The 21,972-nt window shown below is 41.5% G+C and overlaps 1 protein-coding gene across 1 annotated transcript in view; it reads left to right on the top strand.

Moving 5' to 3' along the window:
- The window catches only part of Efhb (EF-hand domain family member B), a 59,116-nt gene that overhangs the window by 26,587 nt on the left and 10,557 nt on the right, over positions 1-21,972 (top strand). The window contains exons 6-9 of the mRNA XM_052744001.1: positions 7,477-7,606; positions 14,804-14,887; positions 15,519-15,586; positions 20,146-20,300. Of these exons, the coding sequence (XP_052599961.1) occupies positions 7,477-7,606; positions 14,804-14,887; positions 15,519-15,586; positions 20,146-20,300 (437 nt within the window). The remainder of the gene's footprint in view (positions 1-7,476; positions 7,607-14,803; positions 14,888-15,518; positions 15,587-20,145; positions 20,301-21,972) is intronic.

The following is a 21,972-nucleotide window of genomic DNA, read 5'->3' as shown; positions in this document are numbered from 1 at the left end:
CAATTAACTGACTGTGAGCTAGCTGCACCCATTTCAATTCAATTCACTGTTACCTTTTCTTTTTTCTTTTCATTACTGGCCAGCCTTCCTCGACTGTCCATCAGCGACATCTCTTCTTTCTCAGATCTCCGTGGAACCTCTATTTGTTGCAGTAGCATCCACGCTACCACCACCCGTTCACCATGTCCGAGTGAGGGGCTGTGGATTAAAAAATAGAGACAAGAAACAGCGAGTCATTCACCACAGCAGAATGCCAAATGCTGTTTATTGAAGGAGGGAGGAAACCTTAAATACAGGCTTACAGCACAATGGAGGATCCCCGGAGGGCAGAAGTTCACTACCCAATGTTCTACATTCTTGCATCTAAGCTGTTTACACCAAATGCAGGATACACAAGCAAAGAACCTCTGGTGAGCATTCAGGAAGAAGGAAACTGTCAGGGAATCAGCATAGGGAGGACATCTGGTGAAGGTTGGCAAGCAGGCAATAGTTTACTCAAGATGGGAGGGCCAGGGCCCTACAATATAATCCCAGTTGATTCATTTTGCTGCATGGAATATTTTGTAATTTTTTTCATATTAGGATCTATAGCACATTTTTGCTGTTGTATGATATTTTGTTTGTGTTCTGACAAATAAATCTTACCTGGAGATCAGAGGGCAGAGCTAGCCACTAGTTAACCACAGAGGCCATGCGGTGGTTGCACAAGCCTTTAATCCCAGCACTCGGGAGATGGAGACAGGAATATAAGGTGGGTGGAGACAGGATCTTGGCCCCCTTTCGGTATGAGGATTTGTAGAGGTAAGAAGTCTCTAGTGGCTGCTGCTCTGCTTCTCTGATCTTTCGGCTTTCACCCTGATATCTGACTCCAGGTTTTTATTAATAAGACTAATTAGAATAATGCTACATTTTCCACTATTTTTAATTGAAAATAAATTTTTTCCTACAACATATTCGGATCATGATTTCCCCTCCCCCTTCATCCCCTCCACCAGATCATTCTCACCTCCCACCCACTAGACTCCATGCCTTCTTTCTCTGTATGTTTAGAAAACAGGCAAATAAAAAAAACCCAAAAAAACAAAATAAAAAGAAAAAAGAAAAGAAACACACACACACACACCCATAAAAATAGAAAGTCATAAACCATAATGTGTAAGCAAATGACTCTAAGATAAAAAAAATACCCAAGCAGACCAATATGAGACAAAAACTCTACAAAAATACCATTGAGTTTGTTTTATTTTGGTCATCTTCTGCTGGGCCTACCTTTAAGTGTGGTTTATCTACCCAGTGAGACTCCATTAGAGAAAGCTAATTTTTCCTTTGCAAGTAGTTGTCAATTGGAGATAATTTCTTGGTTAGAGATGGGAACTCATGTCTACTTCTACCTCTCAGTGCTGGGATCCTATCTGGCTTAAATATGTGCGGGCTTTGTGCATGCTGCCACAGTATCTGTGCATTCATATGTGCATCAGTCCTGTTGTGTCTTGAAGACACTGTTTCCTTGGTGTACTCTTTTCCCTCTGACTGACAATCTTTCAGCCTTCTTTTCTGCATAGATCCCTGATCCTTGAGAGGAAGGATTTGATGAAGACCTCCTATTTAGGCCTGAGTGTTCCAAAGTCTCTCACTCTCTGCACATTGTACATTTGTGGGTCTCCATATTGGATCCCATCTACTGCAAGAGGAAACTTCTCTGATGATGGCTGAGTGAGACACTAATCTATGGATATAGCAGAAAGTAGTTAGGAGCCATTTCATTGTTATATTTCTTTGGCAGAATAATAATATTTGGTTTTCTCCTAGGCTCATGGCCTGTCTCAGGTTCTTGGCCACTTTAGCATTGTCAGGAATGGGTTCCATAGAGTGTCTCTTAAATCCAGTCGGACAGTGGTGAGTTACTCCCACAATATTTGTGCCACCGTTGCACCAGTGTATCATTCAGGGTTTGTAGCTCGGGTTGGTATTTTCCTTTGTCCTTTGATATCATGCAGAGTACCTTCTAAGACCATGAGTACTAGTCAGTAGGGGTAAAGGCTCTAGAGTGCCACCAGCTCCATTTCTCTATGTTCAGTGTGTTGTGTATGTGCTGTCTTCAACAATAAGGCTTTGCCATCAGTTTGTGGAAAACAACCAATAGCCTTGGCAATAACTTGGGTTCGTGGTTTCCCTGAGGCCCCTTTGGCCAACAACTCAATTAGATATAACCCATCCCTGACACTGGAGGTTTCATTTGGTGACAAGAAAAGTCCATTTGGGCACTGTTTTCTCAATTATTTGGTGACTCCATTTACATTTCTTTCATAAATGTGTTTATTTTAAAAAGCTTCTATGGTTTTAGGGTTCCATATGACCCCTCGAATGGCCCTTAGTTTCAGTTTTCCTTTCCTCATCCCCCCCTCTTTCCTCACTGTCTCCATTTAATTCTCCCATTCAGATCACCCCTTGTCCATGCATAACTATATACTCTATTTCCCCTTCCTTGGGAGATCCTCCCCCCACTCAATCCCTTAGTTTATACCTACCTCAGTGATTATATGGATAGTAACCAATTATTCAAGACTTAGCAGCTAACATTCATAAATAAGTGAATACACAGCATATTTATCTTTTGGGGTCTGTGTTACCTCAGTATGATTTTTGTCTAGCTCCATCCATCTAATTGAGAATTTCATTTTTTTAACAGATGAGTAATATTCCATTGTGTAAATGCATCATATTTTCTTTATCCATTCATCCATTGATGGACATCTATGCTGTCTCCAATTTCTGGCTATTATGAATAGAGCAGCAGTGAAATGGATGAGTGAATGCCTTTGTAATAGGATATAGAGTTCTTTGTGTATATGCCCAAGAGTTGCATAGCTGGATCTTCAGGTAAATCTATTTCAGCTTCCTAAGGAACCACCACATTGATTTCCATAGTGGCTGTACAAGTTTGCACTCCCATCAGTAATGGATGAGTGTTCCCCTTTCCCCATATCCTTACTCCTTACTGTACAAATGACAACCCAGCATGAGCTGTCATTTGTTTTATTGATCTTGGCCATTCTGAACTGGTGTAAGATGGAATCTCAAAGTAGTTTTGATTTACATTTCCCTGATTACTAAGGATGTTGAATATTTCTTTGTTTCTCAGCTATTTTGTGTTTCATCTTTTCTGAACTCCGTGCTTACTTCTGTAGTTTAATTTTTAATTGGGTTATTTGTTTTCTTAATGTCCTGTCTTTCAGTTCTTTATATATTTTAGGTATTGACCTAAATCTATTGTTCTAATTGGTAAAGATCTTTTCTCATTGTGTAGCCTGTCTCTTTGTCTGAATGATGGTATTGTTGCCATACAGAAGATTTCCAGTTTCATGAGATCCCATTTATTAATTGTTGTTCTTAGTGCCTGTGCTATCAGTGTTCTGTTCAGAAAGTCTTTTCCTTTGCCAAGGACTTCAAGACTATTTCTCACTTTCTATTCTGTCAGATCAGGGTATCTGGCCTTATGTTCAGGCCATCGACCCATTTGGAGTTGAGTTTTATACAGAGTGATAAATATGAATCTATTTGCATTTTTTAACATGCAACCATCCAATTTGACCAGCACCATTTGTTGAAGATGTTGTCTTTTTTTCTCATGTGTATTTCTGGCTTTTTTTTTTTTTAAATCAAATATCAAGTGTCCAAAAATATGTGGAATTATGTCTGGGTCTTTAATTCAGTTCTATTGACCAATATGTCTGTTTTTATGCCAATGCTGTGCTGATTTTCATTACTATAGCTCTGTAGCACAACTTGAAATTGGGGGTGGTGATACCCCTAACAGTTCTTTTTAATATTTAGGGTTGTTTTAGCTATCCTGTTTTTTCTTTGTGTGTGTGTGTGTGTGTGTGTGTGTGTGTGTGTGTGTGTGTGTATGTTTCCAAATGAATTTGAAGGTTGTCCTTTCAAGATCTGTGAAGAATTGTGTTGGAATTTTGATGGGGATTGCATTGAATTTGTAGATTGCTTTTGGTAAGATAGCTATTTCTCTATATTAATCCTACCTATTTATGAGCATTGGAGATTTTTTCCATCTTATGATATGTTCTTTAATCCCTTTCCTTAATGACTTAAAGTTTTTATTATGTCTTTTATTTGCTTGGAGATATATATATATAGGATATATATATATATATATATATCCTATATATATATATGGCCCCATTATACTCTGCTTTTGTGTAGGTTTTTGAGTCAATTCATACTGTTTTGATTGCTACAGCTTTGTAATATAATTTTGTTTCATTTTATTATACTTTGCTGCTGGGAATTGACTAGTAGGCTTTGGACATTCAAAGCACAAGTTCTATTATTGGGCTGCTTTTGTCATATAATTATATGTATATATTTATGGAGACAGGGTCTTATGTATCCCATGATGCTTTGAACTTGCTGTGCCGCCAAAGATGACTTTAAAATCCTGATCCTGGGACTGAAAAGGTGGCTCATCAGTTAAGAGTCTGTGTTGCTCATTCAGAGGACCCAGGTTCTGTTCCTAGCACCCCATGATAGCTCCCAACTTTCTGTAACTCCAGGCAAGTGCTCTGATGCTTCTGGCTTCTTCCATGGACACATGTACATACCACACTCCATACACATAATTAAAATAATACACACACACACACACACACACACACACACACACACACACACACACACAATTTTAAAGTCCTGATCCTTGGACTGGAGAGATGGCTCAGCCATTAATAATGTTTGTTGCTCTTCCAGAGGACCTGAGTTTGGTTCTCAGCATCTACATTGGGTGGCTCACAACTGCCTATAACTCTAGCTCCAGGAGATCTAGTGCACTTTTCCAGAGTCCAACAGTATCCACACACATGTGTCAGACACACAGATACATAGATATACACATAAATAAAAGTAAAAATGTTTTAAAATGTACTGATTCTTCTGCCTCTACCTAAGTACTAGGCTATTGAGACTGATAGGAGTTGGAATCTCTGCATTGCTTTGGGGATTATGGGCATTTAAAATGTGTGTGTGTGTGTGTGTGTGTGTGTGTGTGTGTGTGTGTGTGTGTGTGTGTATTTACATGTGCCTATGAGTATCTGATGAGAGGACAACTTTTCTGAGTTGGGTTTCTCCCTCCACCATATATGTCCTTGAATCAAACTCAAGTTTTGTGGCAGATACCTCTATTCACTGACCTATTTCACCTGTTCTAGTATTTTAATGTTATCAGTGAACAAAGAATATCCTTCCATTTGTGCCCTTTATATTTTCTTTTCACAATGTTCTGTGGTTTTCAGTGTACAAGTCTTTCACCTTCTCTGCTAAATTTATTCCTAAGTGCCAGGTGTGGTAGTGTGGGGCCTATTGCCTCAGCTATTAGGAGGGTAGGATAGGATGATCTCTTTAGCCCATGAATTTGAGGCCATCCTGGACAACATAGTGAGATCATATTTCAGAAAAACAATGGCTTGGGGTGTAGATTAGTGGTAGAGAGCTTGCCTGTTAGGTGCAGGGCTAAGCATTTGAGCTTCAGCTTTACCAACCACCCAACCAGCCAGCCAAGCAGTTAATCAGCCAACCGATCAGCAACCGAAAAAAGCAATTTTATTCCTAAGTATTTGGTTAGCTGGTGCTATTGTAAAAGGGGTTGCTTTGTCAGTTTTTTTTTTTGTTGTTCTGGGTAGTTATTTTTGGGGAGCACAAAAGTCCTTGCACTCATGGAGAAGCACTAGGGACATTAGGATTGTTAAACACACAGGATAGTCTCTTCAACAGGAGAGATGTATATTCTATTTTTCCATCCAGAAGGCTGGGAATGGAGGTGGATAATAGCCAGGTGATCTGTGATATCTGCAGGGCTAGGCCATACCCAAGTGCCCACAAGAAGGACCGGAGGTGGCTAATAGCCCAGATGACCTCTGCAGTATCTGTATGTCTGAGACCACACCATATCCTTCCTAGGGCCCTCAAGATAATACTTGTAGCCTGTCTCTGGAACCTATTGTGGAGGCCCACAGCAGAGCTGCATTAGAGGATTGCTTGACCATGTGCATGATTACCAGGTGTTTGGAAGGGTCTGCACTTGAATGTGCTAAGGGAAGGTCTTTTGCTCCACCCCTTGGCATTCCTTTAAAAAGCCCTTTAGAAGAGACAGAAGGGGCTGGTGGATAAGGATCCAGGCCCTCCCAAGCTATCCTGTGTTTGTCTCTTTCCCCTCTGTCCTTCTATCTAAGTATTTCTCACTTCTTGCTCCTCAAGAGTACCCTGGGGTAAAAATGGGAGCGGATCTCCTACAACCCATCTTCATAAAGAAATGACATATACTTTGAGAAGAGTTTTGATGTGATTATGCCTCTTTATGCACACAGGATTGTGTTACATCAAATTTTTTTCCTAAATTGTACTGTACTTAAATATGCCTGCAATGAACTGTCCAATGTTAGACTATGGAAGTTTAGCCCAACACTGGCTACTGAGTTGTGTTGAACCAGACTGTGGATCATCAGTCTGCCAGCCCTGGTAGTTGCAGAGACCCCCACAGTTAATTTTATATGTTGATTTTGTGTCCTGCAACTTTCCTAAATTCACTTATTAGTCTTACTGGTTTTAGGTTACTTATTTATTTATTTGTTTACTTAGGATTTTTCAACTTTATTGTTTTTGCCTTTTTTTTTTAACACCAAAAAACACTTTAATCAAACTACAGAAACAATGGTTATAGTACAGAATATTCATAAGCAAAAGATACACCATGTTTTAAGTACTTACAAAGTTACAAACCATTTGCTTCCTTAACATTTTCTGATTAAGTTCATACATGAGGATGATCAGATTTACCATTTTTTTTGTGTATTTATCATCAGCTAGATGTGCTCACTGTATGCTCCATTATTTATATGCAAGGCCCACGTGACTGGAAGTGCAGTTGTCAGGCATTTTAATAAACTGGACAGCCATTTGTTTCTGCACAAGAAGGCATCTTTACACAGGAGCAATCAGGAGAAAACAGGAAACAGCCAAGCACTCTGCACTACAACATACCACCTTAACAGCTAACCAGCATTACTCAACTGCTACACAACTGTGCCTAGTGCACAAAAATACATTGTTTTTGCCTTTTGAGATATGACTTCACTATGTGGCCCAGGTAGGCCTGGAACTCACTGTCCTCCTGTCTCAGCTTCTTTGTACTGAGATTATAGGCATGAACTACAACACCTGGCTACATGAACACAAGGAGCTCTGGATATAACATCCCATGGTGTTGTAGCATGTACAGGGGAGGGTCTTTGTCATCTGTAGCTGAGTCTGCACAGCTCCCTATATGAGCACATTGTGGTCTTGCCCACTCATCCAATACCAATGAGAACACAGTGTGCTTTCCCTAAGATAAGGTGTTTTTTCTTTGTTTGTTTGGTTTGGTTTGGTGCTTAACTCAGAAGTCTTCTTCCCTGCTCTCACTACCCACAGGAGAAGCAAAGAACCGAAAGTATAACCCACAAAGTTTCCATAGGTTTGACTTGTATGGAGTCCCGACACCTCATTTTAATGATGGGCGTACCATGGCCAAAACTTTACATTGGCTCCATGAACTACAACTGTAAGTGTGATTATACCTGGTCCAGCAGTAAATCTTAGAGATTTAGCATTTGCACTTGAATAACTACCTATTTAAAATTTATTTGTAAGAGATATTAAATACGTCAACATGATTCAATATAACATTCATAGAAAAAATAGATCTCTCAATTTCTTTACTTCTACCACCATTCTGTCTTGTTCCTTCAGGGATAGCCAGGATACTATTTTCTTGTTTGTGCTGTTCTGAAATTACTTCATGACTTGTTTTTTAGACAGGGACTCACTCTGAAGCTTATAGTAGCCTAGAATTTATGGCAGTCCTCTTGCCTCAGCCTTCCAGTGTTGGAATTACAGGCATACCCTAGCTTTTACTTATTTTTGTTGTTGCTTTAGATTCTACTTTTATTTTTAAGTGTATGTGTGTGTGTGTGTGTGTGTGTGTGTGTGTGTGTGTGTGTGCGCGCGCACACATGTAAATGCAGGTGCACCTCACAGGCTGAGACATCATGATATGCAATGCTTTCTTGATACCCATGGGAGACCTGCCTTTTTCTGAACAGAAACAGAAAAGGAGTGGCTGGGGCAGGGTAGAGGAGAGATGGGGAGAGGGAATGGGAGGAGAGGAGGAAGGGGAAACTGGTTGGGGTGTAAAACTAAATAAATAAAATAAAAAAATAAGTCAAATACCTTTTTACTTCAAGAGGGAAGAACCAGGGTATATTCACAATCAGATCAAAGTAAAACCAAACTCCAACAGTATGCATCACTCAGTGTCTAGTATATGGGATTCACACACAATCTCCTGGGCTTCTGCAAAGGGCTTGGGTCACTTCTTCGGCTCTACTCTTTGCAGCACACACTGTCTTCTAGGCTCCATGGCTGCTGCTGTTCTTGGTGGTCATTCCATAGTATTGGCATCTCAATACTGGCATCTTCTGCAGCAACTGGGTTTCATATTCACTAGAAGCTTCTGGTGGGTTTTCTTCTTGGTGCAAAATTTCAACCTTCTTCATAACCTCTTCAATCCTGGGGCTTCCATTGCTATTCCATCTGCACCTTCACCAATGGCCTCTCTTGGCCTCTCACAGGGCCAAGCTTCAATTTCTCTCCATGATCCCTTCATGCCTTCAAAACTAGTACCACCTGGGAGACTCAAAACCAAGTTTGGCTGGCAGCATAAGGTACAACCTTGACCGCCTCTGGAACACAGCTTCTGTGTGCTGTCTCTGAGGAAACACTTCCCAGAAAATTTCACCTCAGTGATGCTGGTCTCTTCTTAATCACCATCAATTTCTCAGCTCTAGCTGAACAACATCAATAGTCCCAGTAAAGCAAAGGTTTCACTTCAATGGCTCTGGTATCTTGTTAATCACAGCTGATTCTTCAGCCTCAGCTAACCAGAATCAAAGATTCTTAACTCAAAATAGCAAATGATCCTGATAGAGTCATTTAGGGACTCTCTCTCTCTCTCTCTCTCTTTTTTTTTTTTTGGTTTTTCGAGACAGGGTTTCCTCTGTGCAGCTTTGTGCCTTTCCTGGAACTCACTTTGTAGACTAGGCCGGCCTCCGACTCACAGAGATCCTCCTGTCCCTGCCTCCCGAGTGCTGGGATTAAAGGCGTGCGCTACCACCGCCCAGCCATTTAGGGACTCTTAAATTTCCCCTTGAAACTTCACAAGCCAGGCCTTTATTATCTTCATTGCTCTTAACATTTTTGTCTTCCAAGCTCTCACAGAACAGATCACTAAGATTTGAATACTCAGTGGCCTTTCTAGGTCAAAGTTCCAAAGTCCTTTCATAATCCCTCCAAAAACACATGGTGAGGTCTGTCACAGTAACACCGCACTTCTGGTACCAATGAACAAAAGCAACTTTGGGAGAAAAGGGTTTATTTGGCATACATATACAGAGTCATAGTCCAGTGAGGGAAATCAAGGTCCAAGGCAGGAACTCAATCTAGGCAGAAACCTGGAGGCAGGAGCTGATGCAGACACCATGGAGGGGTGCTACTTACTGGCTTGCTTCCTGTGGTTAGCTCAGCCTGCTTTCTTATACAACCCAGGACCACCATCTCAGGGATAAGTCCACCCGCCATGGGCTGGGGCCTCCCCAACCAATCACTAATTAAGAAAGTGATCTACAGGCTTGTCTACAGCCTGATCTTATGGAAACATTTTCTTGATTGAGGCTCCCCTCCCGAGAGGGCTATATAGCTTGTGTCAAGTTGACATAAAACTATCTATCACACTGCTTATATTAGTTGGAATTTTCAATATGAATTTATAGGGGGTTTATTAGATTGGCTTATAGGATGTGGTTTGGGTAGTCAAACAATGGCTGTATTGTGCCTGGGAAACTGAGAATCAGATAGTTGTTCAGAGGTCCCAATCTGGTGCTGGAGTCCTGGAGGATTTCTGGAGAGATGCTGATCTTCAATCTACATTGGAATCCCAAAGATGTTGGTTCTAATACCAGTGAAGGAATACAGCAGCAACAGAACAGATGATCTTGCTAGCAAGAGTGAGGGTAAGCAGGCAAAAATCAGTTTCCTTCTTCTATGTCTTTTTGCATGGGCTGCTACCAGAAGGTATGGTCCAGATTTAGAGTGAGCCTTTCTGCTTCAAATAATCTGATGAAAAAAGTCACTCACAGGAGATAGGAGTGTCATCATTTTGTGTTGTAGTAAATTCTAGATTCAGTTAAATTGACAAACAAGATTAGCCATCATACTTTCCCATCCAAAAATAAGGAGGAAAGGGAAGAGGAAGGAGGAGGAGGAGGAGGAGGAGGAGGAGGAGGAGGAGGAGGAGGAGGAGGAGGAGGATGTTGTTGTTTAGAGGGAGACTGGAAGCTGAAGAGACATTCAGAAGAGAAGGTTTTCTGAAGATAGATGTAGGCCAAGGCTGGAGGGACATAGCTCTGACCAAAGACAGTCAACAGACACAGGGAAGAGCAAGGAATGGATTCCCCTTTGGAGGAAATATGAGCATGCTAACCTCCTGACTGACAGCTGCCTACAGAGTGTTAGAGAACAGTTTGGTTGTTTGAAGCTGTTTGTGGTAACTTGTTAAAGCATCCATAGGAAGGCAATGCACTCGGCCTGCTTTCCCGGGTGTCAGGGAAGACCTGACTTTATTCTGCTTTCTGCCATTTTTAGGGAGTATGCAGCTGGGTGTCCAGTCACCTACTCTTCTGGCAGTGTGGTTCCTGTAATAACAGTTCTCAGCTACGAAGGCAAAGTCTGTTAACATTCTCTTTATTATTAATTATAATTATTAATCCCATCTTGAACATCATGAGGTTGGAGTACTTAAGTCCCAGATGAATACTTTGAAGCTAATCATTTGTCTAAGTTCAAGCAGCTGGGGAAGTCCTGGTGATAGGCTAGAACCTTGGCAGGGTGGCTTCAGCAGCTGGGACTACCCCTGCGTGGGCCTATTGGTCTGGAGGCTGTGGCCATCTCTTTATGGTTCCTGGTCTTTTTATCAGATCTGTCTCTTTTACTTGGGCAGGAATAAGAGATGGGTTATTGTAGCTAGAGTTTTCCTGCCTGGCCCACAGTCAGGACAAATCTCTCTCACCAGCCAGTGCAACAGCCATTCAGACCCAACCAAGTAAACACAGAGACTTATATTGGTTACAAACTGTATGGCCGTGGCAGGCTTCTTGCTAACTGTTCTTACAGCTTAAATTAATCCATTTCCACAAATCTATACCTTGCCACATGGCTCGTGGCTTACCGGCATCTTCACATGCTGTTTGTCATCCTGGCGGCTGACAGTGTCTCTCTGACTCAGCCTTCCAGTTCCCAGCTTTATTCTCCTCCTTGTCCCGCCTATACTTCCTGCCTGGCCACTGGCCAATCAGTGATTTATTTATTGACCAATCAGCAACACACTTGACATACAGACCATCCCACAGCAGGTTATGTTATATTTCTCCTTTTATTTCTCCACAAATTTATTCTTTAGAAATTCAGCTCAAAATTTGAACAATCAGGAGATACTATTAAAAGCAGAGAAACTGTAAGGCTCTGTGTTCAATGAGGGAATTTATAATGTCGTTAATTAATAGTGCTGTAATTTTACTTATTTGATTATGATCATAGAAGTAACAAAGTCATACTACAGAAAATCAACACAATAAAAGCCATAATCCTGTCAATTTACTTTGACCACCATTAACATTTAATTTCTAGCATGGCTCCCCAGGCAGAGTATTGCATAGTTTTCCCCAGACTGCCACCTCACTTTGTAGCCTTACTCAGAAGTTACTATGAATCATTACTTAGCACTGTGTAGTCTTCATAACCAGAGCCTAAAATGCATGCAAGGCTTTTTGTAATCGCCCGACTGAATATTTGGATTTTTTTCTATTATAACTAATGAGACTATAATGTTTCATGAATCACTGAGTTATATATCCTTACACACACACACACACACACACACACGCACACGCACACGCACACGCACACACACACACACACACAGTTTTTTCCTCTTTCTTTTCCTGTATATGTGTGTGTGTGTCACATGTGCATGTGTGAGGAGGCACATATATGTGTGTGCATATGTGGAGGCCTCAGGATGGTGTTGGTAATGTTCTTTGATCACTCTTTGTCCTTATTTTTTGAAGCTGAGTAGCCCAGTCAAATCCTGTGCTCACTGACAGCTGGTTTTCCTCGCTAGCTGGCTTTAGGGATCCTGGATCCCGTGTCTCCCTTCAGAAACTAGTATAGGCATGCTAACATGTGCATTCTGAACACCTGAGCTCCAGCTTCTAGTTTGTGCAGCAAGTTCTTGAACAGCTGAGCTATTTCCCCAGCCCTCAACAAATGTGTGTGTGATATAAATGCACATATTTTCTGCTTCCTTTTTCTTAGAGAGACAGGCTGTGCTCCTGTCTCTTAGGTTGACACAGTCCCCTGCCATAGCCTCCTGACTGACCATAGGTGCTCCACTGCTCTAGCTTCCACAATTAAAAAATGTTTTATTAGCATTAGTTTATATGTATATGGGTGTTTTGCCTATATGTATGCCTGTGTACCATGTGTCCACAGAGAGCAGAAGAAGACTTTAGATCCCTGGGAACTGGAGTTACAGACAGTTGTGAGCCCCCATGTGGCTTCTGGAAACTGAACCTGGGTCCTCTGCAAGAGCAACGCATATTCTTAACCCGGAGTCATCTCTCCAGCCCTGCTTCCCATATTTTTAAACACTGTGTGGGGTGCCTCTTTATTACTGATTCTTAGATGGAGATAAAAGGGCATGGTGGGAATGGGAGGGACGCAGGTCCACACAGACACACATGTCAGCCTGAGGAGTTCTTTTCTGAGTGAAGCTGGCATTCTTGACATTGCCACAGAGAAGAATTTCAGGATGATTCGGTATGGGAAGCAGAGTTTGAGCTTATTAAGAGAGATTAAAACATTTTTAAAAATTGTGGTATTTATGTATGTTGTCTGTGGGGTGTGTGTGTGTGTGTGTGTGTGTGTGTGTGTGTGTGTGTGTGTGCATGTACATGTGTAGTGTGTGTGTAAAACTGTCCAAGTGCATGTGGAGGTCAGAAGAGGACATTGTCAGGTATCTTCCCTGTCACTCTCCACCTTATTCCCCCAAGACAGTGTCTTTCACTGAAATGGAAGCTTACCATTTTTGGCAGACTGGCTGGCCAGAGGGAGCTCGTGGTATCTGCCTCCCCACCCCCTGTCCAGTGTTCATTGAAGGCACTTATGGCCAGACCCAGCTTTTTTATGAGTCTGTTTGGAGTCTGAACTCATATCTTCTTGTTTTCATCCTCTGAGCTACCTCTGTAGCCCCTAAGAAGATACTTTAACATAAATACAAGGGTGGATTTACGAGAAAGGCTCATAGGAAAGGAAGGCAGTACTCACCCAGGTGTGGGCGTGACCTTCTCAGGGAAGAATCTTGCGCAAGTCTCTTTACAATATTTGTATATGTGACTTGGTGGCTTCTGAAGTTCTGCCTCAAAGAGTTGCTAAGGAACTGTTTCTCTCTCTTCCTTTTCCTTCAGTAAATGAGGTCAGGGACTGAGGGGACATTGAGTAGGACAACAGCAGACAAAGTAAAAGCTTGGGAGATAAGGGTGTGCAAGGAAGCAAATGTGCTTTTTTAAAAACATTTGTTAAGCGTGGGTATGATATATGTGGGTATCCTAAGGTGAGCTTGCCTCCAAGATATATTTTTAGGTAAACATTTATAGTTTTCTTAGTGACATTCTTTGAAATAAGCCCTTTATGACTGGCATAGGAGTAAGGCTGTATATGGTTAGACCTGAAGTGTGCTTCACTATTCTTTTAACATTCTTATTTCAGATATCTCTACATAAAAGAAATTTGGATGCTATAGGGAGCACCTTTCCCCATATTATATGTTCCATATTATCTGCCTTTCTGTCCTGCCTAAAAAACATTTTTATGTTTTTTGCCAAAGTGTTTCCTTGAGCTTGTCTACGCCACTTCGCCCCACTTCTTGTGTTGAGGATTGAACTGAGCCTCATACATGCTAGGCAAGTGTTCTTCCACTGAGCTAAATCTCCAAGATTGTCAGGTCCAAAACAAGAAGGGACAAATGGCTAACTGTGGTGCCTATTAGCATACCAAAGTGTTTTAGGGCCTCCTGGCTGACTCAGTACCTGTGTCTCCAATCAGCTCTTCTCACCAGTCCCCTACCCTAAACTTCTCCAGCTCATGGACTTCCCTTGCCCCACATTTGGATTTCTATATAACCATGCCATTTTGGCCATGTGCTTTCTTGGCCTCCTCTCTCTTGACCCCCTGTTTCCTTTGCTTTTCTCTTCCTCTCTTGCTCCCCACTCCTCTCTCTCTTCTCATGGACCTGTTCAATCTGTGGGTCATGTTCAGTCCACTACTTTCTCTCCCTGTTCTGGACTTTTCCAGATGCCTCTGGCTGTACTCTCCCTCATATCTACTATAAAAACCTTCCCCTCAGCCATACCTTGGATAGTTCATACCCCCACTTTATACACAGAACATGCTGTCTGCCATCTACCAAATATATTTTTATTATAGAGTATGTGATTGAAGTATCAATAAATGTAGTGTTAAACATGGAAATGTCTTTTGAGACTTGTTCATTGTAGGCACAGTAATATGATACTTTTTAATATGTGAATATTTTGCATTTGATTACATTTTAATAATAAAGATACCTGACAATTTTCTCATTTTGTAGGGAACGAGGAGCTAAAATTGTATCCAAAAGAGTTGATGACTTCAAGGAAAAATTTCAACACAAACTTGGAAGAGTTTTAGACCCGTGAGTTTGAGCTTGAGGCCTTGTCAGTGGTCTTTGTTCCATGTTGAATGGTCCTGTGGTCTTCTGGGTGGGCTTGGTGGCACGCACCTGTGATCTTAGTACTGGAGAACAGAGGCAGGAGAACCAGGAGCTCAAGGTCACCCTTAGCTATATTATTGAATTGGAGGCCAACCTGGGCTACATTGAAAAACCATATGTTGGTTTGCTTTTTACTAAATTGTTTTTAATTGAATAAGAAAATTATTCCCCTGTTGTTTATCAATGGAGTACTGTCACTTACTACAGCATTTGGGCTACCAGGAGATTGGAGAAGAGGGAAAGAGAATTCAGTGTAAAGCTTTATTTCTGGGATATCAAAAAAAAATATTTTGGCCATATTTGTTTTGAATCCTCTCTCTCTCTCTCTCTCTCTCTCTCTCTCTCTCTCTCTCTCTCTCTGTGGAGTGGTCTGCAGGGAAAACCTTCAGCCATTGTTAATACAAATGGACACAGACTCTGGTGCCTTCCCTGTGATTTTTCACAGTATGTCTGTAGGAAAGTTTATAGGTTGTTAAGGGCCTAAGGCAAACATATATAGCTTTCAGCTTCAGATAGTGGCAATTTTAACTAAGGAGTTTGTTTTCTCCTATAGCATTGCAGAAACTATGAACGTCGCCCCAGGCCACACATTTGGAGCTTGCCTCCAGCCTGAGGAATATGGTAAATATGTGAATTTTCTTCTTGACAAATAAACATATCCCCATTAAAGGAGTGGCTTTCTTAGAGAAGCCCACACTCAGGCCCTGGGTGTGACTTTCTTTCTGGAGAGTCTCTTTTTCTCTTAATCCCCATGCTAAAAAGCCTGTGTTGAAATATCTGAAATAATCGCTTTCCCCCAAAACCCTCTAAAGGGCTGCAGGTGCTGGGGTCTTGTTACTGCCCAGCATGATGCCCATGGATGCATACTAAATAAATTGTTGAAAAACATCCCTAGAAAGTTATGTGTCACATTCACCATGAATGTAGATACATATGTACACATACACATACATATGTACATTTTTTCTGTAGTGCTGAAAGTTGAACTCAAGACCTAGTGCATGCTAGACACAGCACTCTACCACTAAGCTATGTCTCCAACTCCTCCATGCTTCTGATATTAAAACATTAAAGCTTTATAGCAGTAATGATATGTAAGAAAGATTTTTTTCATGTCATGTTTGAACTAATACAGTTTAAATGCCTTATCATGAATACTGTAAGTGGACTTTTACTTAGAAAATAAATATAAATGTATTAAGCAAACTGAGTGAGATAAGGCAGCTTTTTATTTAATTTCAATGTTGTACTTACATCATGATATGGAGGTCTCTTTCTGCTTCTTAAAAATGCAAAATCTAGGCTGGCAAGATGGCTCAGTGCCAAACCTGACAACCTGAGTTTGGTACCTGGGACCCATATGGTTGGTGGAAGGAGAGATCTAACTCCCAAGAGTTGCCCTTTGACCTCTTCATGAGTGCCATGGTGCATTTGTGAGCCTGTGAGTGTTCATACCTGTGCACATGTCCCCAGTCCCCCCTATACATAAATAAGTAAGTATATGTACATGTGTGTGCAGGTCCCCTGGAGGTCAGAGGAGTTGGATTCCCTGGAGTTAGAGTTACAGATGGTTGTGAGCCATCTGATGTAGGTGCTGGGAATTGAATTCTCATCCTCTGGAAGAGCAGTACGTGTCCTTAACCACTCAGCCATTGCTCTTGCTCAGTAAGTACATTAAATAAAGAAATGAAGGCTGCAGAGATGGGTCAATGGTTAAGAGTACTTGCTGATTTTCTAGAGGACTGGGGTTCAATTCCCAGCACTCAAACGGTGGCTCACAACTATTTATAACTTCACTTCCAGGAGATGCAATGGCCTCTTCTGGCCTCTATGGGTACTAGACACACATGCAGGGAAAATATTAATATGCATAAAATATTAAAAATAAATAAGAAAAAGTGAAGATTTTAGGCCACACTATAAATTTACAGAATCAGAAACTGTTTTGTGATATTTGAGGCAGTACATCAGGCTGGTCTCTAACTTACTATGTCTTATCTATTCCTCCCAAATCCTGGGATACAGGGAGGCACCACTATACACAGTAACACATTTGTTTATCCATGTGATCCAGCTTTAAACACATTTAAACTGTAATGTACCCTAGTCAGGCATAGTGGTTTATTCTGTAATCCCAGCATTTCAGAGATTGAGGCTGGATGATTGCTTCAAGTTTGAGCATATCCTAGCCAATAGAGTAAGAGGGCATGTCTAAAAAACATTCTTCAGTATGGGATTGAACTCAGGGCTTTTTGCAATGTGAGCAAATGGCCTACTCTAAGTAAATCCTTAGCCAAGAGAAATTCTAACTCAAAAATGAGCGAGAGCGAGAGCGATCATAAGCACTCTGGTGTGCCACAACGTAACTTAGAACCACTCTCACCAGGCAACCAGCCAGCAAATCATCAGTCAATCTATAGATGGCAGAAGACATTTGTTAGGAGGTCTTTTTTTCTAGTTTGTTTTAAAAAATTAAAATAAAAATGGTTTGTTATGGCTGGCCTCCAACTTGCTATACAGGAAAAAAAGGGCCTTAATCTGATTCTCCTGCCACAGCCTTCCACGTACTGGGATTACAGAACTGTGCCAACATGCAGAGCTTTGGTTTTTGTTCAGTTTCACTGTATAGCCCGGGCTGGCCTCAGGTATATATTAGTTTGCTTTCTATTGCTGTGATAAACACCATGACCGAAAAAGCAACTTGGGAAAGAAAGGGTTTATTTCAGCTTACGTTTCACTCCACCACTGAGGAAAGCCAGGCCAGGAACTCTGAAAACAGAAACTGAAGCAGACTCCAGAGAGGAACACTTCTTATTGACTTCCTCCCCAAGGCTTGCTCAGCCTTATACAGCACAGGACAACCAGCCCAGGGATGGCACCACCCAGAGTGGGCTGGGCCTTCCCACATCAATCATCAAGAAAGTGCCCCACAGGCTTGCCTACAGGTCAGTCTGAGGGAAGCATTTTCTCAGGATGTTTCCTATTTTCAGATAACTAGCTTGTGTCAAGTTGACAAAACATTAGCCAAGACAAGGTAGGTGTGTGCTCCACTCTTGACTAAGGCAGTTTTTGTTTTATAAATAATAAAGAACCTACATCCAGTGACTGATGGAAGCAGATACAGAGACCCGCAGCCAAGCACTTGGCCAAGATTTTGGAGTTCAGTTGAAGAGAGGAAGGAAGGATTATAGGAGCAAGGGGAGTCAGGATCACGATGGGAAAAACCACAGAGATAGCTGACCCAAGCTAGTGAGAGCTCATGGACTCTGGACTGACAGCTTGGGAGCCTGCATGGGACCGCACTAGGCCCTCTGAATGTGGGTGAAAGTTGCATGACTTGATGTGTTTGTGGGTCTCCTGGCAATGGGACCAGGACTTATCCCGGGTACAAGAACTGGCATTTAGAACCCATTTCCTGTGGTGCGATGCCTTACTCAGCCTTGATGCAGCGGGGAGGGGCTAGGTCTGGCCCCAACTTGGTATACCAGCCTGTGTTGACTACCCAAGGGAGGCCTTACCCTCTATGAGGAGGGAATGGGGGTAAGGTGAGGGGAGGTGGGGGGGAGTGGGAGAGGGGAGGAAGAAGGAACAGGCGTTGGTATGTAAAAGGAAAGAAAAAATGTTTTTAAATAAAATTTTTTTTGAAAAGATAAAAAAATAAAAAAGGAAAAAAATAATAAAGAACAGAAAAGCCTGGAGCTAAATCTTAATGGTAGAGTACTTGCCTAGCATACTGTGGTCCTTGGTGGAGTCCTCGACACTGAAACATAAAATAAGTGACATACTTCAAAGGGGAAGAAGTACACTAGTGTTTATTATCAGATTGAGTTAGATTGATTTTCTTTCTTTCTTTCTTTTTTGTATTCTGAGACCCTAGTCTTACTATATAACTAAGGCTAGCTTGAAATTCAGCATGTAGCTTTGAACTAGTGACTTTTTCATTCAGCCTTCTTAGTGCTGGGATTACAGGCACAATCCACAATGCCTAGTAGATGTTTTCATGAGCAGAGACTTGTGGGTGGGGAGATGGCTCAGCTTACGAATGCTTGCTGTGTAAACTGAGGACCTGAATTCGAATCCTGAATTCGAATCCTCAGCACCTATGTAAAAAGCCAGGAATGGCTCTACACACTTGTAACTCCAGCACTGAGGGTCAGAGATAGGTAGGTTCTAGGAGTTTACTGATAGCTGTGGTGATATATTGTATACCCTAATAAAGCTTGCTTGAGGATCAGAGGACAGAGCCAGCCACTAGATAGAGGCCAGACAGTGGTGGCACACACACTTAATCCTATCACTCAGGAGGCAGAGATCTATCTGGATCTCTGTGAGTTCAAGGCCACAATGGAAACAGAGCCAGGCTGTGGTGGCACACACACGTAATCCCAGTACTGGGAAGCATGTACTCCTTTAATCCCAGGAAGTGATGGCAGGACAGAGAAAGGTATATAAAGCATGAGGAAACAGGAGCTAAAGTAGTTCAGCTGAGACCCTTTTGGGTGAGGACTCAGAGGATTTCAGTGAGAGGATTCGTAGAGTTGGTGGCTGTGGCTTGCTCTGCTTCTCTGATCTTTCAGCTTTTACCCCAATATCTGGCTCCAGGTTCTTTATTAAAAGACCATCTAGATTCAAACAACAGACTGCTGTCCTGAAATGTGAGCTGCCAGACACTGAGAGACCTTGGCTTGTGGAAAATGATACAGGAAGACACCTGAAGTTCTTCTATGGCCTCTTGCATGCACTTTCATGAATGTGCATACCTGCATACACCTGTGCATGCACTACACCCTCATTAAAAACAAACAAACAAACAAACAAACAAACAAACAAACAGAAACATTAACTTTTAAGAGTGGATTGGTTTATGTACTTTTTTATACACAGAAGCATTCTGTATAATAGTATCAGAATGAGTGAGTGTGGTGTGATACCTGTAATCCCAGACTGAGAGGAATCCCATGAGTTCAATGAGGCCAGCCTGAGTTATAGGAGACCTTGTCTACAAAACCAAAATAGTGGTGGGAAGTGCCAGCATTAGATATGACTTATTTTTGTTTTTTCATTCTTAGAGATTGCTAGGTTTCTCTGCCTTTGTCTCTCTCTGCCTCTGTCTCTTTCTCTCTGGAAATGCTATGGCCATATTTTAAATTCACATGCAAGACAACTTCTTTCTTCAATAGGAGTTGGTGATCTCATCCATTACAGATGCCCAGGTGAATATCTTCGTGGGAAATATCGCCAGCGAGCCTTGATTGCAGCTGCTCGCCACCACTTGAAGAAATTTAATTACCAACACTTCGACACTTTGCTGTTGGCTTTCAGGCACTATGACAAGGCCAGTAGTCTCACAAAACGAGGGGGTTTATGATGTATGGACAAATTCCAGCAGACTGGTGCAAATGGTGGGTCAACAAACTATGGTCCAAGGGTCAGAGCCAGCTCATGACTTGTCTTTGTAAGTGAAGTTTAGTTTAAGCACATCTGTGACTGTGTGGTTTTAAGCACGGTCAATGATGACTTTTGTTCTATACATAGGCAGAACTGAGTAAATCTCAGTGTTCTGACAAGGGCAAGTGTATCTCTGTGGGTCTCTGGGGGACACTGGATAGTCTTATACCTAAGTTTTGGTGTCTATAGAAACTTCAGTCTACATCTAATTCATTCATAGAATGCCATTGACTAAGATAGCAGGGGGTGGTATCCATCCAAAGGCTGCAAGATCAGTTAAAAAATAATTTTTTTTTGGAGACAGGGTCTCTTGGAGTCCAGGCAGGCCCTGAACCCGTGTTGTAGCACAGGATAGGAATGAACTTTCTATTTCTGCTTCTACCTCCCAAATGCCAGAATTAAAGACCTGTGCCACCACATCTGGTTTATGTGGTACTGGGGATTTAGCTACTGGCTTTGTGTGTGCTACCCAAGCACCATATCAATTGGGCTGCACCTCGAGGCCAAGATCAACTAATTTTTAAACTACTGTAAATTTATTCATTTAGTTTTGGGTGCTGGGGATTGAATTTAGGACTGTTCACATGCTAAACACATGGTGTGCTCTGAGTTGCATCCCAAGTTCTTTGAATGTACATTTCCCACCCCCTGTTTTCCAGGAAGCTCAGAGCCCATTGAATAGTTTCAGTGTCAACTTTGCGGGCATTTGAATTTTTTTCATTCTCACTTTGCTTTGATTTTCCCCTGCTCCCTTTTGTGCCTCATTGTACCTGGTTTTCTAGGCAGTTTAGGGACAATTTTAAGTGGATTTAAAAAGATTATTATTCTTGTAGGATCCAGGGATTGAACTCAGGTCATCAGGTCTAGTGTGAGTGCCCTGACCCACTGAGCTCTTTGCTGGACCTATAAACCATATTTGAATGAGTTTGATATCAATACATGTGATGTGTGCTGATACATAGTATCACAATCATTTTAAATTATGAATTTAGCTTTTATTCAAAATCAAATAAGCAAAAATTTTAAGAAATTTGCGTACATTATTGACATAACATAAAGTTAATAGAGACAACTACAAGTTTGCAATAAATATTATAAAAGAATCCAGGGCAGCATGAATATAAACTGCATGGTGCTTTAATTGAGATATGAATAAGGCTGAGTGAAAAACAAAACAAACCTTAAAAGTCCTTACAAAACCTTAATAAATGTTCTCTTTCTCCTGGTCCTTAATGAGTTTATGTACTATGTAATTTCTTAAGTATATATATATCTTGGATTTTTTTTTCTGGTTTTTCTGAGACAGGGTTTCTCTGTAGTTTTGGTGCCTGTCATGGATCTCGCTCTGTAGACCAGACTGGCCTTGAACTCACAGAGATCCACCTAACTCTGCCTCTCCAGTGCTGGGATCAAAGGCGTGCAACTCCACTGCCCGGCTCAAAGCTGTCATTATTGATAGCATCTATTTTAGCTTTACCTTTTGATTCTGTCACTAGCTACCACATTGTTTTCCTGGCAGGGTAGCAGGTTCGTGGTTTTGGTTGACTTGGGTTTGCCAT

This window comes from Peromyscus californicus, unplaced genomic scaffold, assembly GCF_007827085.1.
Source record: "Peromyscus californicus insignis strain IS unplaced genomic scaffold, ASM782708v3 Scaffold_19__1_contigs__length_69161282, whole genome shotgun sequence".
Lineage (NCBI taxonomy): Eukaryota > Metazoa > Chordata > Mammalia > Rodentia > Cricetidae > Peromyscus > Peromyscus californicus.
The sequence above is the reverse complement of the archived record's forward strand: the minus strand, read 5'-3'. Positions and strand labels throughout refer to the sequence as shown.